The sequence below is a fragment of the Colias philodice genome, chromosome 23, assembly GCF_061535455.1.
Source record: "Colias philodice isolate Cphi_HAF_F1 chromosome 23, ilColPhil1 Martin Lab GWU primary, whole genome shotgun sequence".
Classification (NCBI taxonomy): domain Eukaryota; kingdom Metazoa; phylum Arthropoda; class Insecta; order Lepidoptera; family Pieridae; genus Colias; species Colias philodice.
Window position 1 is genome coordinate 3,248,157 of NC_143108.1, and position 21,609 is coordinate 3,269,765.

The 21,609-nt window shown below is 32.9% G+C and overlaps 2 protein-coding genes across 2 annotated transcripts in view; one reads left to right on the forward strand and one right to left on the reverse strand.

The window, feature by feature from the left end:
• The window catches only part of LOC149477918 (uncharacterized), a 600,334-nt gene that overhangs the window by 569,018 nt on the left and 9,707 nt on the right, over nucleotides 1-21,609 (reverse strand). The gene's annotated exons all lie outside the window — the stretch shown is intronic.
• LOC149477948 (uncharacterized) lies at nucleotides 127-21,543 on the forward strand. The gene is made up of 29 exons (XM_089710025.1): nucleotides 127-691; nucleotides 1,912-2,062; nucleotides 6,354-6,513; nucleotides 6,788-7,048; nucleotides 7,498-7,711; nucleotides 8,059-8,212; nucleotides 8,419-8,587; nucleotides 8,921-9,088; nucleotides 9,361-9,504; nucleotides 9,836-9,935; nucleotides 10,080-10,184; nucleotides 10,420-10,542; nucleotides 10,985-12,263; nucleotides 12,426-12,579; nucleotides 13,901-14,047; nucleotides 14,625-14,706; nucleotides 14,835-14,883; nucleotides 14,985-15,091; nucleotides 15,202-15,231; nucleotides 15,362-15,468; nucleotides 15,542-15,581; nucleotides 15,957-16,048; nucleotides 16,371-16,478; nucleotides 16,558-17,004; nucleotides 17,105-17,139; nucleotides 17,298-17,372; nucleotides 17,663-17,714; nucleotides 17,846-17,892; nucleotides 21,212-21,543. The coding sequence occupies exons 1-29, from the start codon at nucleotides 276-278 to the stop codon at nucleotides 21,314-21,316; spliced, it is 5,121 nt and encodes a 1,706-aa protein (XP_089566151.1). The 5' UTR covers nucleotides 127-275; the 3' UTR covers nucleotides 21,317-21,543.

Here is a 21,609-nt window from a genome sequence, read left to right on the forward strand (position 1 = left end):
ATGACCTACTTAAATTAGGTACCTATATGTAATTTTATAACAATTCTTTTGTATCTATTTACAAAGCAAAAATTTATTAAATTCAGGCCGGAAATTTTTGTAAAAATTAAAAAAAAATATATTATGCGTCATTTCGAAAGTCAAAGGATCGAAGATAAATCAATTTATAATTTTAACTTTTTACCATAATAAAGTTCAAAAATGAATTCGATTGCGGAAAGGGAAGCATTTCTAGAAATAGTATTTCGAAGATTATTATAATAAACAATCAGAAAATGGCATATTTCGCATCACTTTGGAAAGCAAGGATCATAGAAAAACACCGCCGAGAATATGAAAACGAGAAAATTAATTCAATATTTCAATCAAATACAAAGGTACCTAAAGATTCTGGGCTGAAATGGCGAATATACGGGTATGATACAAAACGACGCATGTCTGGCCAATTTAAAAAGATGTTTCCAGACGGTTCGAAGATATCGAACTTGTTGTTGTATTTGAAAACAGATCAAACGTTTCCTAATTTCCTATTGAAGAGTTTAATAGGTTTCCTTGGCGGGATCTTGCTCACATATCTTGGCTTCATGTTCTTTGTGTTCCAATTGTCAATATCGCTCGTGCATGCTACCATAATGAGTTCTATTATTGGCGTCTTACTCACACTGGGACTGGCTTTCAGCTATAGAATTAGGTACTTACCTAAACATAGACTTTGTTTTCATAGCGTAGGTGCATTTGTTATGTCTGTATCTGTATCAATATGTACTTACATTCGTCGGCTCTTTATAGCTCGTTTATACCTACCGAGATTTTTATTTCTACGGTCGAGATTTCTATTGATACGTAGTATAAAAGTAGAAATATAGACTACAGGCCCATGTTGCAAAAGCTATGGGTCATTTGAACCACCAGCCCCCCTAGACAAGTGGCTTTCTATTAGCGTAAAGTTCAATAGAATAGATTATGAATGTATGAGATTGACGTAGGTAATCAATCGTCGTCGTCGTCGTAATCAAACGTCAATCTCATACATTCATAATCTATTCTATTGAACTTTACGCTAATAGAAAGCCACTTGTCTAGGGGGGCAGGTGACCTATCTAGAACGATATAAGAGTATGAATAGGTACTTAGGTATGTAGTGTGTACATTTACTTGCTAGAATAAATTTCCTAAGTATGTATGCCTTAATGCCTAGAGTAGTAGTACAACTGGGAATTCGTTCATTTAAAGATTCACAGCACATTTTCACTTTCCAAAGTACCCACATAATATTTTATTCTGATAAAGTAGAAGTAAGCTTCTGTTTGTTGGAAGCCTACGTTATAGACATTAAAAGTAAAGTATCAAATCAATATTTATATCTTCGCAATAGTGGCGTGTTTACGTTATAGGTACTTTTAGAAATGCATTTGTTTACCTTACCACACACATATCATTAACTAGAATAACATTCTAGTATGTATTTAAGTGCAAAGCACATTAATCGCCTCTTTGGTGCAGTGTTTGTTGCGTTAATAAGAAAATTTGGATATATGACTTTCGAAAAAAAACCATCATAATCAAGTGGCTGTGGTCGGAAGCCCGTTTGCGCCGACACTAGGGTTTCGTTTAGTGACTTGCCTCTTAACATAAGGTGTATTGGGGTAATTCCGGGGTAATTCCGGCCACGGGGTAAATACGTATAAGTTCAATTAATAAGTATCTAGTGATAGATTAAGCAAATATGTATGCTAATAATATCAAACCTATATATCTTTATGCCCTTACTTCACGATACTTACGATAAAGCGATGCTCTGAAGTGGTATTCACAATCTTCCGAAATTACCCCTCATTCGAAATTCCCCCAATGCACTATACATAAAAGACAAAAAATCAGCATCGTAATACAAATTACATTTCTTTTCAGATGTCTAGTGTTCCTTCTAATACCGCAATTCTTTTCACGCATCGGAAGGTACACCCTTACGTGCTACGCTTTGATACTTATTTTGACAGGACCAGCAACGAATACCTTGAGGAATTCAGAAGTGCTAACCGAATCTATGGCTTGTAGTCAGGTATGTCCATCTTCACTACTTAGGTAGTATCACTACATAGTATAAAACAAAGTCGCTTTCTCTGTCCCTATGTCCCTATGTCCCTTTGTATGCTTAAATATTTAAAACTAAGCAACAGATTTTGATGCGGTTTTTTTATAATAGATAGAGTGGATCTTGAGGAAGGTTTTATTATATAATTTCTTAGGTTTTAGACAAAGCGGGCGAAGCAGCGCGCGGGAAGCTAGTAATACATTACTGTAGGTATAGTTTTGTCGCCTTGTACTTCTGTGCTTTAAATTCCTAATGTAAATGCACTATATTGCACTAACGATCTATCATTGAGGTTTCAATTACTGGCTGTGTGTATGTGTGCGTATGAGTATTTGTGCACTTACGCAAATACACGTGTGCCGAATGCCGATAAAAAAATATGGTTAGTTAATTAATTTATTCTGAAAACTATTGCAAATATTGTTTATAACACAATTATCTAATAACATATATTTGCGTGTAGTATGTAAAACAATTAAGTATGTGAAATTTACTGCCATAAAGCTTTTCGTGTGTAATATTTTAGTAGGCATTCTGAAAATTTAATTTCGTGCGGATACAAAGCCTGAAGGTAGGTAGGTAGGTAGGTATGTATGCGGATTTTTTGTACGATGTCATTTTGGTAATCACGTAATGTTATAATGGGTTTGGCTTTTCCATTATACGAGCTTAGCGTGTAATTTTTATACAGTAGGTTCTAAATTAGAACATATTTTATGTGACGCGGGTTCCAGCTAATTATATAATAGATGCGGAAGATTTTCATTCATAGTTTCTGCCCTTATAATTAAATGTATTTTTTCTGTAACGATATGCAACAGAGCTTTAAAAATTCATTTATTCTGTTATCTGTTTACAAGACATTGCGCGTCCATCATAATTGTAGGTATTTTATGACCCGAGAGAAAGTGCTGTGTGGAAGATTTTCTTAAATGAACTTCATTTGAATAAACAACGAATGCATTAATAATAATTGTTTGTAGGTATTCAAAAGTTTTATAGGTATTATTGGTACGGGAGCTATTAACGTTTTAAAAAAAGTCATTTTAGTATAGTTGGGTTTTTAATATACTGTTTCTCTTGCTATTTCGGTTAGAGTTCGGGCTGTCTGGCTGGCGGTAGTGGTTGCGTTTAATAGTGCGCACAGGAAAATATCCGTAATTTAAAGTCATTTATTAACGCGTAATTGCACGCCTCATAAGCGAAGCGTTGAGGTGGGTACTACTGTCACTTCGCGCAAAACATCTGATTTTTCAAACTTAAAATGTCTTTATGTATCATACATTGCACTTGTAAGATAATACATACACACACATATTAAGAAAAAACACTATTTTTAACGTTCATGATATTTTTGATGTCATTTTTGTTATTTAAACTAGTTAAAAAACAGTTTAAAAAAGTTCTGTCTTGGACGTCCGTGTGTCTGTATGTGCGGATCCTTTTTCTTGTTAACACGATAGCGACCGAAATACTTTACTAATCGAGTCTTTTTTTTTCTCTTACGCTTGAGTATGCTCAGGAATAGAACCCTTTCATTTTTCAGGGTCTGATTCGATGTGGTTTAATTGTTATTAAATAAACAAAAATAATAATTAATAAATATTTATTAAAAAAAAATTATGAGGCGTGCACTTTTGGATTTTCCAAATTATTTTTAATCTTTTGCCTTTAGATAGATCCATCAGACATAAATTTGTTATTGCAAGACGTTTTTTTCGTTGTTAAATAGGTGCCATACGCAATTTTTTTATTTCAAAATCATTAAAATGTCATCGAAATAAGTGAAAATACATCAACATGAATCCGCTTAAAAGGTAAGTAATAACTTTATTACTTTTACTTATATTATATTATCCTTTTTTAATACTTATATTGAATAATTAGTAAACTAATATTTTTAATAGATGGTTTCATATTTATTACACTTTTGGGTATTAATATGAATTTGATGATATTTGGTTTTTATCAAGTTTACATTAACGTCCTAGGTATTTGAGGTTCGTTGGGAAAAGGAGGCACCATGGTAGATTGTTGCTAAAAAATTGTAAATAGTAAAATGAATATTATACATAGTATATCCTTCACGGGGACTCATGTTGATGGAATTTCACTTATTTCGATGACATTTTAATGATTTTGAAATAAAAAATTGCGTCTGGCACCTATTTAACAACGAAAAAAACGTCTTGCAATAAAAAAATTATGTCTCATGGATCTATCTAAAGGCAAAAGATTAAAAATTACGCGTTAAAAAGTGACTTTAAATTAAGGATATTTTCCTGTGCAGATAAGATGCGCACTAATAAACGCAACCACTGCGACCAGCCAGACAGCCCGGACTCTAACCGAAATAGCAAGAGGAACAGTATATCAAAGAACCAACTATACTAAAATGCTCTCTTGTCAACGTTGGTAGCTCCTATACGATATATTAAATAATATATTTTATAACATACCGCCTATTATATTTTTATGCACCTAACGACGTCATCGTTGACCGCAATAAAAAAAATGTGTGCGTGTACTAGTGTACACAACATGTAAGAAGTGAAACTTCTTACATGTAGTGGGTCAAAATCGACCTTGTAGTGGGTCAAAATCGAGTTTAAATGTGACGGAGAGATTGAATTCACTTATAAAGCATCGGTGATACAATAATTATATGTTAATTTGAGTTGTTTTACCCTTTTTATAAGTAATTTATTAATTACTTATAATAATTATTGATAGCTAGTACATGTATGATAGAAGAAATTAAACACAAAGGCCAATTAAAACTTTTTACTCAAAACTAATTTAGTAGTATAAAAGAAAACTAATTTTAGTTTAGTCGATTAAAGTTATTCTTTTCGGTTTTACTACATCAAAGTTATAATTATCCATACTCAAATATTAGACTTGAATCTCTTCTAGTAGACATTGTGATCAATTTGTAATATAAAAAAAATGTGTGCGTGTACTAGTGTAGGTACACACGTAAGAAGTGAAACTTCTTTAAGACCTTATTTTTCAAAAAATAATTTACTATATGCAACTTTACAGAAATACGTCGAATCACGCGTGGTAGGGATATGAAAAAGATAGCGCGTAACGGAAAAATGTCACGCGTAACGAAAAAATGTTACACTAAATTTTTTTCCAACTCCGATAAAGAAGTTTAATTTCAAAAATATACATATTTCTGTTGTTTTGTTATAACGTGTACCCGATCATGATTGTGATACCATATTTAACTAGAATAGGCATGACGAAAGATTTTGAAATCCTCTTCCATAATGTGTGTATACGTTTACTATACAAGAAAAACCCTATATTTCGGTAATATACTTAAATTTAACGAAGATAAAAGCCATTTTCCAAAAAATATTTATTAACTGTGCCAAAACAGCTCGCAGGTGTCATGGCGTAGGCGTGACGTCACACTTTGGTAAATACGTAATTATTTGTACGCATTGCGAAGAAAATTAAAAAAATATTTATTTAATATGTGTTATAGAAACGAATTTCAAAGTTTATAAGTGGTGTGCAGTATTGCAGTGTGAATCCACATAAAAATAATGCTCAAAAATGTGTTAGTAATTATTTTAAGCGAGAAAATAATAAGAAATGATTGTATAAAGTTAGCGCGGAGAACCCCGAACCATGTATTCGTGAATTCGCAATTATATTTCTGTTCTGAGTCGATAAAGCATACGTGAAACAATAGAAAATAAATAAAAATGCGTATTCTCAACATATTCATAACAACAAAAAACATCTGACGTGATTTGTTTACTTAAGCGTGACGTCACGCGTGTTTTAGTCAAAATGGCCAACTGCAGTATTTCAATGTTTTATTTTATTGATAATCTCATTAATCAAGTAATGTTTTTAAGATTTCTAAGTCACTATATGTAATTTATCTCTTATACATTTTCCCTTAAAAACACTAATACGATCATTTATGGATACTGTCGTCATGCCTATTCTGTTTTAAGCATTATAAAAGCGTCTTAATATAATATTTTACCTAAACAGAAACCAGGAACGTACTTTTTCAGAGAAGAACCAGAAGAAATATCCTGTACCTACCGTTTATTACTAGCTACCAAATTCATCTTTCTAAATCTCTGAAGTCTTATTACCTACATAATTTACATAAAGTATTTCATCTTTTAAAATTAATTTATAAATGTATTTGCAACAGTCCAGAATTTATTATTTTTCCATTTTAAACTCTCAACTATTGCATTTACGTATTGATCCAACATAACAGGAGCAAATAAAAGCCAACGTGCGGCACCTGACTGATTCCGCGAAAAGCCCCTACAACGCGATCAAGGACAGCATTCGCGTAATGCTCGCTCAAATCAACCGGGTCAACGATAAAATGGACGACATTGTAAGGAAAATCGAAGGCTTGGTGATTAACATCGGTGGGTAGTTAGAATAAGATTGCACGTTGATTTCAGTTTTTTATATACTTACTTACCTAAATAAATGACCAGTTACCCCGCACATTTTTTTGGGGTGTTTAAAGATGTGGATCGTTTTAGTACCTAAATATGCTAACAGAATTTCATTTTCAAGAGGTTTCGTAGCTTCTACGTCGTGTTGTAAAAGTATAATAAGGTTTGACTATCTTCGACATGTCGTAACATATTATTCTGCTCCTTTTTTCTACTAGTTTTAAGAATTGAATAATTTCAGCGGACATTATCCAATCTTCGTACACCTGGTTAAATAAAACAGTCAATACTTGCAATCTGAAACTCGGATCACCATACCAACACTGTATGCATGCCCTAGCTAAAGGAATACCAAATTGTATATCTACATTAGGACCAAAGTTTTCTTGGTTATGTAATGTGACCACGGTGGAATCGGCATGCGAAATTGTGAGGAGTTATAGAGAAATGTGTTTGTTGGATGAATTCGCTAAAGGATCTTTTGCGGCTACTATAAAAAGAAGTGAGTTGTTGATTTCTACTAATAGTGAGTTTATTCTCTTAATTAACGGATTATTTCTTCCAGGTGGAAGGTGTAGGTTAATTCAAATTTCATAAATGCATCTGATGACACTTCTTTCGCCTTCTTGTTATATTTCTTTGTAGATTAAATAACGGATACTGACAAGTATAGATTTCTAAACACAGCCTAGTAAAATTGATAACCGCTCCAAAAAGACACTCAACAGTTAAAAGTTGAAATACAAACCACTAACCCTGTTGCAAATTAATTAAACATAACATTCTTGGCCAGTTTCTGTTTATGTTCTCTTTCTCTATCTGTTCAAGTTATGACAGCGTTATAAAGACCAATAACGTATGCAAATTATGAACGTCAAGAAATAAGGATCCTGATCCTATCAGCAAACAGTTGCAGTGGAACCACCCTAATAGAGCAAAATCATTTTCTAGAACTACGTGAATTCACAACTCGTATAAAGAGAATGTTCTACGCCAGCATACAAATCCACCACCGGTTCACAATAAGCACTAATGCTAGTCAGTCAGCCAGTCAAATAGCGAATGGTATCATAACTGAGATACGGAACAGAGCTGATCCGCTGTTGACTTGGTTGTCTTGGAGTTCGTGTGCAACTAGTTTGTTCTTGGTGCTTATTATTTTTAGGTTGGTTTGTTACCTTGTGTAAGTTTTAGAATCGTTGCATGATAATTATTTCTGGTTTTATGTTCAAATGTTCGTTCATGCTTTATTGAAGTATGAACTAATTAAAAAATATTTAACAACTAGATAACATCGCCGTTGGTATTCAAATAGATGATGACCTACTCTTGAGTAATATACATTATTATTTATCACTATAATAAATTGCTTATCCTGGAGTTAAACTCATCTATTGTGAAATAAATTCAGTTTTTAATTCGGGCACTTTATAAAATATGGATCCTAGCCCCTAGGGTACATTTCCGAAATGAATTAATTCTTGAAGCTGATGACTGTTGATTTTGTACCAGGGCAAAATATTACCAGCACATGTATGACACAAGATCAAGGTTTGATAATTGCTACGTGACAAAGGAGTTGTACGAACTCGATTGGAAAAGGTTTCAGGAAGGAAGGGACACTATTCTACCCTTAAACAGGAGAGAGAAAGCCAAGTATATTCCTGTGAGATTTTAACTTTAGCATAATATTATTTGGTGAAATTAAATTGATTTATTAATTACGATACTTACCTACTTATTTCATTTGATAATTTTCACATCTTATGTTTTTCTAAAGTACCTAATACCAGCTATCCTGTCTTTACCTTTATCCAATTTTTACACTAAGGTTAGTATAATATCCCAAACCAGAAAAGACCCTCTTTTCAGACGACATCATTTCGTTTAGTAACTACAGAAAAGGTATTTCTATCCCGTTCGGCTGTGGTAATGGCTATCACGACATTCAAATTGATGATACACATGGTAGCAGATTATAGTTTATACTGGGTATTAATGACGATACGGTATCATGGAAGGTGCCAGAGTTTAATACCACGTTAGTATTTATCTCGGTGCTTTTCAAGGAAAAATAGGTGGAATAATAGTAGTTAGGTATGAGGTATGATAAAATCAAAATAAACTGCAGACTGCAGTCATATCTACTCGTCCAGTATCCTTAAATTTTCTGTTTTCCTGCACTGAATTCTCGATTTTCTTCATTTCAATTAACCTATATAGTAGATTAATTTAAATAATAACAATGTTGATTCCCGCTAGCTAGCTAAGATTAAATATTTTGAATCAAATAAAATACAATTTCGGTAAAATTTCGCAATAAAACCTCTTTCCTCGTCAATATAATAGTCTTCTTAAAATCACTTATTTATAGCTGGTCCTCCCGATGCTGGCATAAAAGTAACAGGAACAGGCTTGGATGCAGAATTGTTACGATCTATATTCCATATATTGACAGTGCCATTGCATTTGCCAGCATCATCTCCTATATCGTGCTTACCGAATCCACATCCACCAGATTTTCAACGTTATTATCAGATAGGTAAGGCTTAGAATGGTTTACGTTTAACTTCAAGAGAATCCCATACACTACAGGAAATAGCTTAAAAAAACCTGCGTCATTCATTTTTAACGAACCCAGACATTTTACTTACCTTCTTACCTACCTTTTATTCAAGCAGCGTCTTTGACTTATGGCTAATAAGTAGATAATATCAGTTCTAATGTCTGTCAAGTATAAGTTATTTCAACTATCTCTTCAGTTTAAAAAGCCATTTCAAATTATTTCCTTCATTACTATATTACAACTTTCAGGTGTACTAATAATACTTTTATGGTTATTCGCGTTATTCGAACCTTACGGTCTGCGACTTCGCCACGTGATCATGGGACATTATCGCCCAGAGCGAGCAAAGGCTCGAGCCACTTGGCTTTATAACCATATTTTGAGAACTAGGGGTAGGGTTTTTTATCATTTTATCAATAATACAGCGGTATTGATTTTAGTTAGTAATCACGTAGTGGTAGATAAATTAACTAGTGGAATGGCCAAGTTTTGGTGGTTGTTTGATCAGAAAGCCATGAAATTTTTAAATATTGACCATGCATTAATCTAGTGCTTTTCAGTTAAAACTAAAAAATAAAACAAAGAGTGGAATTAAACCAAAGAGAAGATTCATGACCTTTTACGTCTGTAGCATTAACATTAGGCAGCTTACATTATTGTACTAATAATTAATAAGTAAGTATTATTTATTCAATATTTCATAATTTTTTTCACATTCAACAGGCAGTTTTATGAAACTAGCAAGAAGGAAACTTCATCGTGAATATAAATATAGCGGTGAAGAGAATCTCACATTTCGACACTGGGTGGATTCTCATATACCGTGAGATTTTGTTTATTATAGCGATAGTTTAAAATATGTAATATTAGTATACAATAAGATTAATTATGCTAATAAGCATAAATGCGTGCATACTTTTAAAATATAAATTTGAAATTAAAAAAAGTTGTCCTTTATTTTGTTTAGGTGTTACTTTTTGCGTCGTTTATTGGGAACGTTGCCGAAAGAACCGCATTGCCTGCTTTGCGACACTATAGACTTATTGAGAGATCCCGACACAAGATTGATCAGGCAAGTCCATGAAATTGAACGCTTATAATGTGTAAGCTAATAAAGAAACACTTCTTAATTTATTCCTTACCTTCCATTCAATTTATTTCATAAATGATGCCTTCTTATGATGGTTATCTTTATATTTCGTTCGATATTATTTTTATTTTTATAATGATATCTATAATTATCCCTACATGTATTTTACCTAATAAGGTGAAAAAATCATTACACTTTTTATTTTTATTTATTCTAGATGCGAAACACCGTCATGTCCAGGCATATACTGTAGATGTTGTTTCACCGATATCGGTGAATTATGCACTATTTGCATGTCTCCCGCCGATTATGGAGACCTTAGTGATATCAGTTTGGAAAAGTAAAAATTTTTGTGTAATGTTTTGTAGTCTGTAGACGTTAGATCTGGACTGCCCCCCTAGACAAGTGGCTTTCTATTAGCGTAAAGTTCAATAGAATAGATTATGAATGTATGAGATTGACGTTTGATTACGACGACGACGACGATTGATTACGTCAATCTCATACATTCATAATCTATTCTATTGAACTTTACGCTAATAGAGAGCCACTTGTCTAGGGGGGCTGATAGAGATGATGACGGTTTTAATGATAAGTAGTTAGGATGGATACTTGAAAGTTGAAAGTATACTCTTTCATGAAAAAAGGTTGAACATAAGTATATTTTTACCGTTGTAGTGCGAGTTGCGTTTTAATTTGTTATAATGACATGAGTTTGATAATTTATTAGAACCTACTGTAATTCAATGGTTCTACACGATTAACGTTGATAAAAATTTCAGAGGGTCCTCAGACGATGACAGTGACTATGATATCAATGAATGCAAAGCTGATTCTAGTAAAGATTATCTAAAACTGTGTCTTCTCAAATCAAAAGTTAATTATAGAAAAGAAAAATATGAGTCATATTATTCGAAATCTAACAGAGATGAATATTCGGAAAAGACTTCCCTTCTTAAATCGTTTAACGATAATTTAGAACTTAACGAATATGCAGGTTCAGAAGTTCAAAATTCTGATTTTAAGAATAATTACGAAGTATATGAAGCTAAAACTTATCATGTACGTAATATGAAGAATAAAACAAAACACGAAAGAAACTACGTAAAATTTAAATGCATAAGATTTGTAATAAGATACTTCAAGAAGACAACACGATATAAGTTAAAATTACCAAGAATCAAATCAAAAGCAATGAAAAGAAAACGAATTCATGAATGTAGAAAAATGAAAATGTTACAATTTTACAAAATTTTATCAAAATACCTTTCCAGATCGGGGAACGTTAGACGTTGCATTTGTCCCAAAAACATATGTCGTAAAGAATATTTTTGTTGTTTTCATATTATGTCAAAGAAATTTAAACATAATATCAGTTTTAAAGTACCGTTAAATGAAAAACGACGAGCTCGTAAACATATCATAGAGAATAGATATAAAATAAATAGTCAGCTGAAATTATTAAATTGTGCTTCAAAAATGGTGAATCCTAGTAAAGTAGCAGTGAATTCTACTGATGCAACTATTTTTTATACGAGATCGGATAATGAACTTAATGCTACAGAAGAAAACGGAACAAATGATATTCATAATGAAAAACCTGATAAGAAACAAAACGAAAATAAGGGTAAAATGAAAAATAAACCTACTGAAGGTATGCCCAAAACTGAATCAAAAAAACGTAACTGTGCTAAAACAGCTTTTATAGCCTTTTCAACTTGCTTATGTCTTAAAAATAAATTAACATCAAGTGAAAGAAAGCTGAATGATATGAAAAAACTCGATCGTTCCTTTCAGAAGCAGAAAAATAATTTTAAACGAAGGAAAAAGAAAGAAAAAATTGTAACGAAGTCGGATGAAACTCTTAAACTAAAAGCGGATAATGAAAATACTAGGAATTATAGAATAACAGCGTATTTACAAGATCAATGTTGGAATAAAGGTAGTTGTAGAAATAAGGAATCATTGGAATTGTTGACGAAGGAATGTGCGCTAGATGACTTGGCAAATTTGAGGATGGCAGCGGCGAGAAATAAAGCTAGAGAAGCAGAAATACTGAAGGTATTATAAATTTTAAAATGTGGTGTTAGGAAAAAGTTAAGTAGGAATGAGTAAATTGGCGTAAAATATTTGTTAAGAATATTAATTTCATGAGACTTAGAAATGGCACCAATAATTTTTAAATTTTAATAAATATGTTCTTGAATGTTAATTCTTTTATAGATTCTCGCAAAAAAAGATTCGCTTAACAATATAAAAGCAAAGAAATGCAATTGTCCCGAAACTCCCTGTATTTGTGTACCCAATCAAGGAACGTGTCACAATAAATGTCACAAGCCTGTGAAAAAAGAAAGAAGCTTCTTTAAATGCAATAAAGGTGTGATTTACATACAAATTAAGAACTATTATATGCAAAGTAAGGCCCTTCGCTCATGGAGCTACTCAAAAAGAACTAGTTACAAACTCAAATTACTAACGAGTTGCCTGAGCGTCACAGCCCATACGGCCCTTCGCTCATGGAGCTACTCAAAAATGACTGAACTAATCAGTAATTACGATTACAAACCAGTTACAAATTGTATCTCGCATACAACGCTACTCAAGTTATATAAGGTTTCAGTCACTTGTCAATGTTTGCTCGTTCATTTTTATCATAAAAAACAAAGAAACTCGGGAAACCAGTAGCGTGGAGACCGGCACGACGCGTCGCGCGTGATTGGTTGCTAACGCGTTACTCACCAGTTAGTAACTAGTCGCGTCGTGTGCGAATCTCCATAGAACAGGTATGGGCTGTGACGCTCAGGCAACTCGTTAGTAATTTGAGTTTGTGACTAGTTCTTTTTGAGTAGCTCCATGAGCGAAGGGCCTACATGTTCTATGGAGATTCGCACACGACGCGACTAGTTACTAACTGGTGAGTAACGCGTTAGCAACAAATCACGCGCGACGCGTCGTGTCGGTCTCCATGCTACTGGTTTCCTGAGTTTCCTTGCTTTTTATGATAAAAATGAACGAGCAAACATTGACAAGTGACTGAAACCTTATAACTTGAGTAGCGTTGTATGCGAGATACAATTTGTAACTGGTTTGTAATCGTAATTACTGATTAGTTCAGTCATTTTTGAGTAGCTCCATGAGCGAAGGGCCTAAGGTTTTACCCAAAGCCATTATCCGTTTTAGGCCCTTCGCTCATGGAGCTACTCAAAAATGACTGAACTAATCAGTAATTACGATTACAAACCAGTTACAAATCGTACCTCGCATACAACGCTACTCAAGTTATAAGGTTTCAGTCACTTGTCAATGTTTGCTCGTTCATTTTTATCATAAAAAACAAAGAAACTCGGGAAACCAGTAGCGTGGAGACCGACACGACGCGTCGCGCGTGATTTGTTGCTAACGCGTTACTCACCAGTTAGTAACTAGTCGCGTCGTGTGCGAATCTCCATAGAACAGGTATGGGCTGTGACGCTCAGGCAACTCGTTAGTAATTTGAGTTTGTGACTAGTTCTTTTTGAGTAGCTCCATGAGCGAAGGGCCTTATAATAAAGAGATTGTCTTTATAGTAATATGAATTGTATTTCAAAATAATTTCGTCTTTTTTTACCTGTATTCCTTATTCCTCATCATAATTAAAGCTAATTGAAAAATTGATATCCAATGACTTCAGAGAATCAATATAAAATTCTGTATTCTAGATAATATATTCCATCAAAAGTGTAAACCCAAAGATGTATGTTGCAAATACGTTCGTCATGCAACCGACATTGACCAAGCTGTGTCAGCGACGTTTCCAGAAGTTCAAAGTAATGAGATCAAAGTTCATGATTTTGAGGCTGGAAAACGTAAGCAATATTATATTTATTATGTTAAGAATTAACTAAGGAGTAGGAACCACATTTGCTTCAAATGAATCGATCCATGATTCCAATATCTTGCATTGAGATAATATATACCTACATATGGAGACGACACACACTTTTGTTCCGCTCAACATACGCCATATGGCGTAACTGCACGCTCATTTTTTATTTGTTTTAAAGTGAAACTCATCAAATATGCCTTCGTGTGTATTACGATATTGCACAAATAATACAAATAATACGGAAAAGTGAAAAAGGAATAACTTTTATCGGTAAGTACCTAACTAGATAATAATTTTTAAAACTTAGTTAGAGCAAAAAAATGGCGCACAGATTTTGTTCGTGGTGTCTCCTCCATACGTAGTAATATTATCTCAATGATATCTTGAAGGCTATCTTTATTATTATCAGAAAATGATACTTATAGAAAGAATATTTATTTGAAACTAATATAGTTAACAAGAATATAACTCAGTAAAGATTGCATCAAAATTCTTGTAAAATAATCATTTTGCAATGATAAATTATTATTTAAACCAAATCTTATAACATTTTTCAGACTGCAATAAAACTACGGAACCGCACAGAAGGCACGGTTTTAATTGTCCAACTAGGAAAGAGTTTGGCAAAATCGAAGACGGGTGACTATAAATACATATATCTCGATGTATAAATGTTGAATTTTAATATTTCGAATAATAATTGAATATACCTAGATGAAGTTTAGCATTCGTACACAATTAATATCAACAAATTACTTTATTTGCAGTTATAAGCTTTACAATTTTATAAACGAGACTAAGATTTGTGAAGATCAGGTAAATTCCTATGTGTCTATATCTAATAATATTTAGTCTTTAGACATCTAATAATAAACATGATTCATTTTTAACTGATATTTTCTCTTTGTTTTTTAAAGTATGTTCCGGTGAATTACGAAGTATCATCAGGACAAACAAATAAGACAAAGAAGCCCCTTGATAAAATTCCAGCATTTAAAGCAATGAAGATAAAAGATATTAAATTGTAAGAACACGCTTTCGATTTTCATAATATAAAAACGTGTTATTAAAAGCGTATTTATTTTATTTTTATACTATTTACATTTTAATGATTTATTTTGTTTTAAATTGCAGGGTTTTATCAGAACGTTGTATGCATATAAGGTAACGTATTTTATATCTCCTTTAAACACTTAATTAGATGGTTTTTGCCTTTGAATTTACTGTAGATACCTGCCTACCTATATAATTCAATCAAATTTTAGAATAATTTTAAATATTATATACGTTGTAGGATCAAGAATCCTGCGCCGATGATAAAAAATCTCTATAAAGGTTTAACAAAGTCTCGTAAAAATCCCAACAGTGTACAATACACGAAAGACACTATTTTCAATAAAGGTAATAAACTTAAAATACAAAGTTATTTTACCAATTAATGTTTCAAGTATGAAAAGTGTTTTATTATTTGCAGCTTTTGGAGGCAAATCGATTTTTCCTATTGTTCAATCCAGGTAACTTAAACTCTTCTAACAAAACCTTTCTTTTTCTATACTAATATTATAAAGAGTAAAAGTTTGTAGTTAATTATGTAATTATGTATATATATACAGTATTGTTTTCACGCATAAACCTCTTAACCGATTTTGATGAAATTTGTCACAGACAATCTTTAGACCCTGAGAAAGAACATAGACAACCTTTTATTGCGAAATATGTACATTCTGTCATTTATATTCATAATATTATTATACAGGAAAAGTTAATTACCTATATTTCAATGATTTCAATCTTCTTCTTCCTTGCCTGTTTTATTATACTTCAATGACAATTCATAAGTTGTATGCCTTAAATCTAAATCTATCTTAATAAATCTTTTAAACATTCAGTTCCTGTCAATATGTTGATGAGACCATAGTTCAAGATCGCGGTACTCAGATGCTTCAGAAGTCGAATGCTATAACTCCTAAGGTGTATTGTGGTAAGAAATTTTCTGAATTTGATATACCTTTGACTAGATAAATGTATTATTAAATTATTGTATGTATGTATTATTATTTCACTCCATTATATTGGTCTTGTTTTTTGTGACAAAAGGAACTTTAACGATTCTAACTCTTATAATAAATCATTTCAATAAATTCGGCTCATTAATTTTAATGCGAAAGGAGGATATTCAATAAATTCATTTATTCCGAAGCTATTTGAATCCATATTGTTTAGTAATAGTTGCGATGAATTTACTGTTAATTCAATCAATTTAAGAGCAATCTAAATAAACATTTTCATTAAATTCTTTAAAGATGCTGCAGTTGAAGTTGTCAGGCAAACCTGCACTTGTGCTACGCAATGTAGAAATATAAATTGTGTAGAAAAAGGCTGCTCTACAGATGCAAAAATGAAAATATCGGGTAAATATTTTCTATATAAAAATGTTCAACAAAAATAACAACCTTATAACATGTGTCTGATGATCTTTTTCCTTTTTAGAACACGCTACAGATAAAAAGTCTCATAATGTTATAAATGACCAAGAAATTTCTTCTGATTACTCAACATCTAATTTTGAAAGCTCTAGCACATCGAACGCATTCACTCATAGTGACGATACAAAAACGGACACTACTATTTGCAGTAGAGTGGCAGTTGATTTAATCGAAGAAACACCAGTTAGGGCCAAAATCAATAAACACGTTAAGAAAATTAAAGTTAACGTAACAACTAAAACTAATCAAGGAACAACGACGGATTTTGCCAAATTTCGAGATGTCAGTACTATAACAGACGATTGGTGGAGTCCGATAGTTGAACGGAAAACTATAAAACATATTAAATATGAACCGGCCAATAAGTTCAAGTTAATGCAGGATAAGTGTATATCTACGGATAGACACAGAATTGTTAAATTTTTGAGTCGTGCGCAAATTATACCGAGAGGTCAGTTATTTCTGAGTTTATTTGTTTATAAAAAAAATCAGCAGTTATTTTATTCGTTGAATCAAATGATGCGCAAATATAATTGTTTTTTTTCTTTCAGAAGATATTTTATCTCCTTCGCGGTATCTTTTAGAGGTAAGTTTTGCAGTTATGTGTAAAAAGATATATTTATTGAACGGATAAATTTTAACCAAGGATTGAATTATTTTCTACCACTGTGATTCTTTAATAATCTACCTTCTCATTATATGTATTATATTGTCTGGATAATTTTGATCATATTATTTTTTCAGTCTCAAAAATACTACAATGAGTTATTTACTTCCAAACTATTTGCGCCACATTTATTCCCTGTTCTTATAGCAAAGGTAAGACTAAAAACATCTTAATTATTTATCAGATAAAATAAAATAATTAAGCTATTGCATAGCTTCTATCGCGGGCCTGGAACGCGGGGACCAAATCGAGAAATTCCGTAACGAAAAAACCTCACGCTCCCCACGGGGACGGGCGCGGAGGTGTGGCTTGAAGGCATGCTATGCAATAGCTTTACCGCGGCAGTCCCCGAGTGCCACACGTCTTTTTTAATTGAATATGGAATACGTAGGCTAGAAATCATTTTGTATAACTAGTACATATTTCTATGATTTTGTTTCAGAAGGAAAAGGATAAAGCATACTCGAAAAGTCGATACAATAACCTTCGCAAAAGTAAGAGACTTTTTCTTTTTTGTTTTCAATTAAAACTAGCTTTTTGCCTTGGGCTTAAATTGGGCAAAATATATGTTTACAAACAAAATGTCATGCCTAAAGTACGTACCTATATGAAATTATACTTACAGATAGAAAAACGAAAAGACTAGAAGACTATAGTTCACCGCGTTTAAAGGTTTGTTCATACTTTGAAATTCATAGATAGGTATAGATTGTCTAATCTAAAAATGAACGCCCCTCCACTAAACTTAATTGTTTCAATGTGTGAGGACAAATAATTATTGAACCACTTTATATGTGTGCGCGCGTCGATTCTACTGCAAACTTTGACACTCGCGCACTGATTTGTCAACTAATCGGGCGATCAGTTCAGGTGCCTAGCATTGTATGGCGGGGAGAGCGCGCTATGTACGGAATGACACGTCCGTTCTGTCGTGCATCGCGTCATTTATGCACTAGTTGGCCAACTGGTCCTGTCGTTCGGGCATGGACGGGACTGGAGGACTGAAAGACCAATGAGGCAGACCAATTTGTGTGTATTGCGTCTATACACGTACTTTGAATGTGAGCGTAAACACAGTGGAGGGGCGTTCATTTTTAGATTAGACAATCTTCTACAATATTGTCATAGTAGTCCATCGAATGAGTCCCTCCAAGAGGGGTCTAGAGTGCGTGAGTTAGTAACGTAAGATGTTTCTTCGGAAACATGTCAAGAGTCCCTAGGTAATAAACATACTAAAACCCCGGGCCACTAGGAGGAGCCCCGGAGTGGGGGGAGGGGGGAAATGGGTCCATTTTTTCATTTTTCGCTTAAATCTCAAAAACGGTACATGTCAGAGAAAAACTTTCAAGGAAAAGTTGAAAGGCCATAAAATTATCTACAAGTTGTACCTAAATCATTTTTTCCTATATCCTACCGTTTCTGAGTTATACGCAGTAAAACATGATTTTGGCTCAAACAATTTCCACATCAATCGATCAAAAAATATTTCTTTCTTCCAAAAAACTCAAATGTGCAACTTGTGACCAGTACTGATAGATTGCTCTTAATTAGGTCTATAATTGGTAAAATAAACACATTCCTCCATGGAAGCCTTTAGGAGGAATCGATTGTCAAATTATTATATTAGGGCAGTTTGAGTTACTAAACTTGATCTTTTTATTTTTTTCTTCCAAAAAACTCAAAAGTGCAACTTGTGACCGGTACAGATGGATTGCTCATAATTAGGTCTATCATTGCTAAAAATACCAGATTCCACCACAGAGGCGTTTACGGGGAATTGAATTTTATCAGGGTAGTTACGATACATGAACTTTTTATTTTTTTTCTTCCAAAAAGCTCAAAAGTGCAACTTGTGACCGGTACAGATAGATTGCTCATAATTAGGTCTATCATTGATAAAAATACCAGATTCCACCATGGAGGCGTTTACGGGGAATTGAATTTTATTAGGGTAGTTAGTTAAAAAGTTCATGTATCGTAACTACCCTAATAAAATTCAATACCTCCTAAACGCCTCCATGGTGGAATCTGGTTTTTTTATCAATGATAGACCTAATTATGAGCAATCTATCTGTACCGGTCACAAGTTGCACTTTTGAGTTTTTTTGGAAGAAAAAAAATAAAAAGTTCAAGTATCGTATCTACCCTAATAAAATTCAATTCCCCGTAAACGCCTCCGTGGTGGAATCTAGTATTTTTATCAATGATAGACCTTATTATGAACAATCTATCTGTACCAGTCACAAGTTGCACTTTTGAGTTTTTTGGAAGAAAAAAATAAAAAGATCAAGGTCAGTAACTCAAACTACCCTAATATAGTATTTTGACAATCGATTCCTCCTAAAGGCTTCCATGGAGGAATGTGTTTATTTTACCAATTATAGACCTAATTAAGAGCAATCTAACAGTATCGGTCACAAGTTGCACTTTTGAGTTTTTTGGAAGAAAAAAATAAAAAGATCAAGTTCAGTAACTCAAACTACCCTAATATAGTATTTTGACAATCGATTCCTCCTAAAGGCTTCCATGGAGGAATGTGTTTATTTTACCAATTATAGACCTAATTAAGAGCAATCTATCAGTATCGGTCACAAGTTGCACTTTTGAGTTTTTTTGGAGAAAAAAAATTAAAAGTTCAAGTATCGTAACTACCCTAATAAAATTCAATTCCCCGTAAACGCCTCCGTGGTGGAATCTGGTATTTTTATCAATGATAGACCCAATTATGAGCAATCTATCTGTACCGGTCACAAGTTGCACTTTTGAGTTTTTTGGAAGAAAAAAATAAAAAGATCAAGTTCAGTAACTCAAACTACCATAATATAATATTTTGACAATCGATTCCTCCTAAAGGCTTCCATGGAGGAATGTGTTTATTTTACCAATTATAGACCTAATTAAGAGCAATCTATCAGTACTGGTCACAAGTTGCACAATTGAGTTTTTTGAAGAAAGAAATATTTTTTGATCGATTGATGTGGAAATTGTTTGAGCCAAAATCATGTTTTACTGCGTATAACTCAGAAACGGTAGCATATAGGAAAAAATGTTTCAGGTTCAACTTGTAGATAATTTTATGGCCTTTCAACTTTTCCTTGAAAGTTTTTCTCTGACATGTACCGTTTTTGAGATTTACGCGAAAAATGAAAAAATGGACCCATTTCCCCCCTCCCCCCACTCCGGGGCTCCTTCTAGTGGCCCGGGGTTTTAGTATGTTTATTACCTAGGGACTCTTGACATGTTTCCGAAGAAACATCTTACGTTACTAACTCACGCACTCTAGAACTTTTTATTCAATGGACTATAGCCTCTATATATTTTATTCTATTTTATCATAAAACTAGCGGTCCGCCCCGGCTTCGCCCGTGGTACATATTTACGTTTTCTCTACATAAGAACCATCCTCGTACTTCCAGGAATATAATAAAAATAATTTGGAAAATCCAAAAGTGCACGCCTCATAATTTTTTTTAATAAATATTTATTAATTATTATTTTTGTTTATTTAATAACAATTAAACCACATCGAATCAGACCCTGAAAAATGAAAGGGTTCTATTCCTGAGCATACTCAAGCGTAAGAGAAAAAAAAAGACTCGATTAGTAAAGTATTTCGGTCGCTATCGTGTTAACAAGAAAAAGGATCCGCACATACAGACACACGGACGTCCAAGACAGAACTTTTTTAAACTTTTTTTTTAACTAGTTTAAATAACAAAAATGACATCAAAAATATCATGAACGTTAAAAATAGTGTTTTTTCTTAATATGTGTGTGTATGTATTATCTTACAAGTGCAATGTATGATACATATAAAGACATTTTAAGTTTGAAAAATCAGATGTTTTGCGCGAAGTGACAGTAGTACCCACCTCAACGCTTCGCTTATGAGGCGTGCAAAAGAATTATCGAAATCGGTTCAGCCGTTCTCGAGTTATGTGCTTACCAACACATTTTGCGATTCATTTTTATATATAAGAAGATGTTGTAGGGCTCGAATATATTTACTGATAAAACGTGCGATGAAAAGAGTATAAAGAAATGTCAAAGATGTCTTACAAGAGAAAAGTGCAGGAAGGTAGATGAGAAATCTTGAAGAACATACGGTACACTTTAAATTTTTTTATAATGTTAAGTTTCTACATAGTCTTATAATAAATGAAATTAATAAATTGATAAATTTTTGGTTTTTTGGTTCAGATTTTTTTTCATATTTTTCAGATGATATTTAAATGTTAAAAATGTACGTTGCGTGATATTTGGACAGCTGTAAATTTTTGTCTTATGTTTTTGTTTGTATTTTTAAATAAATTTAATTTTATATTTTGGATATGTGTTATTTAAAATTCGACCGAGACATTTTCGGTGGCCCACTGACCCGATTCCATA

Excerpts from the sequence above, each read along its gene's own strand:
- LOC149477948 (XM_089710025.1), top strand. The coding sequence starts at position 276 with ATGGCATATTTCGCATCACTTTGGAAAGCAAGGATCATAGAAAAACAC. Across the intron at positions 12,580-13,900 it reads CTTCTTTAAATGCAATAAAG|ATAATATATTCCATCAAAAG; the intron begins GTGTGATTTACA and ends TCTGTATTCTAG. Across the intron at positions 17,893-21,211 it reads ATAGTTCACCGCGTTTAAAG|GGCTCGAATATATTTACTGA; the intron begins GTTTGTTCATAC and ends AAGATGTTGTAG.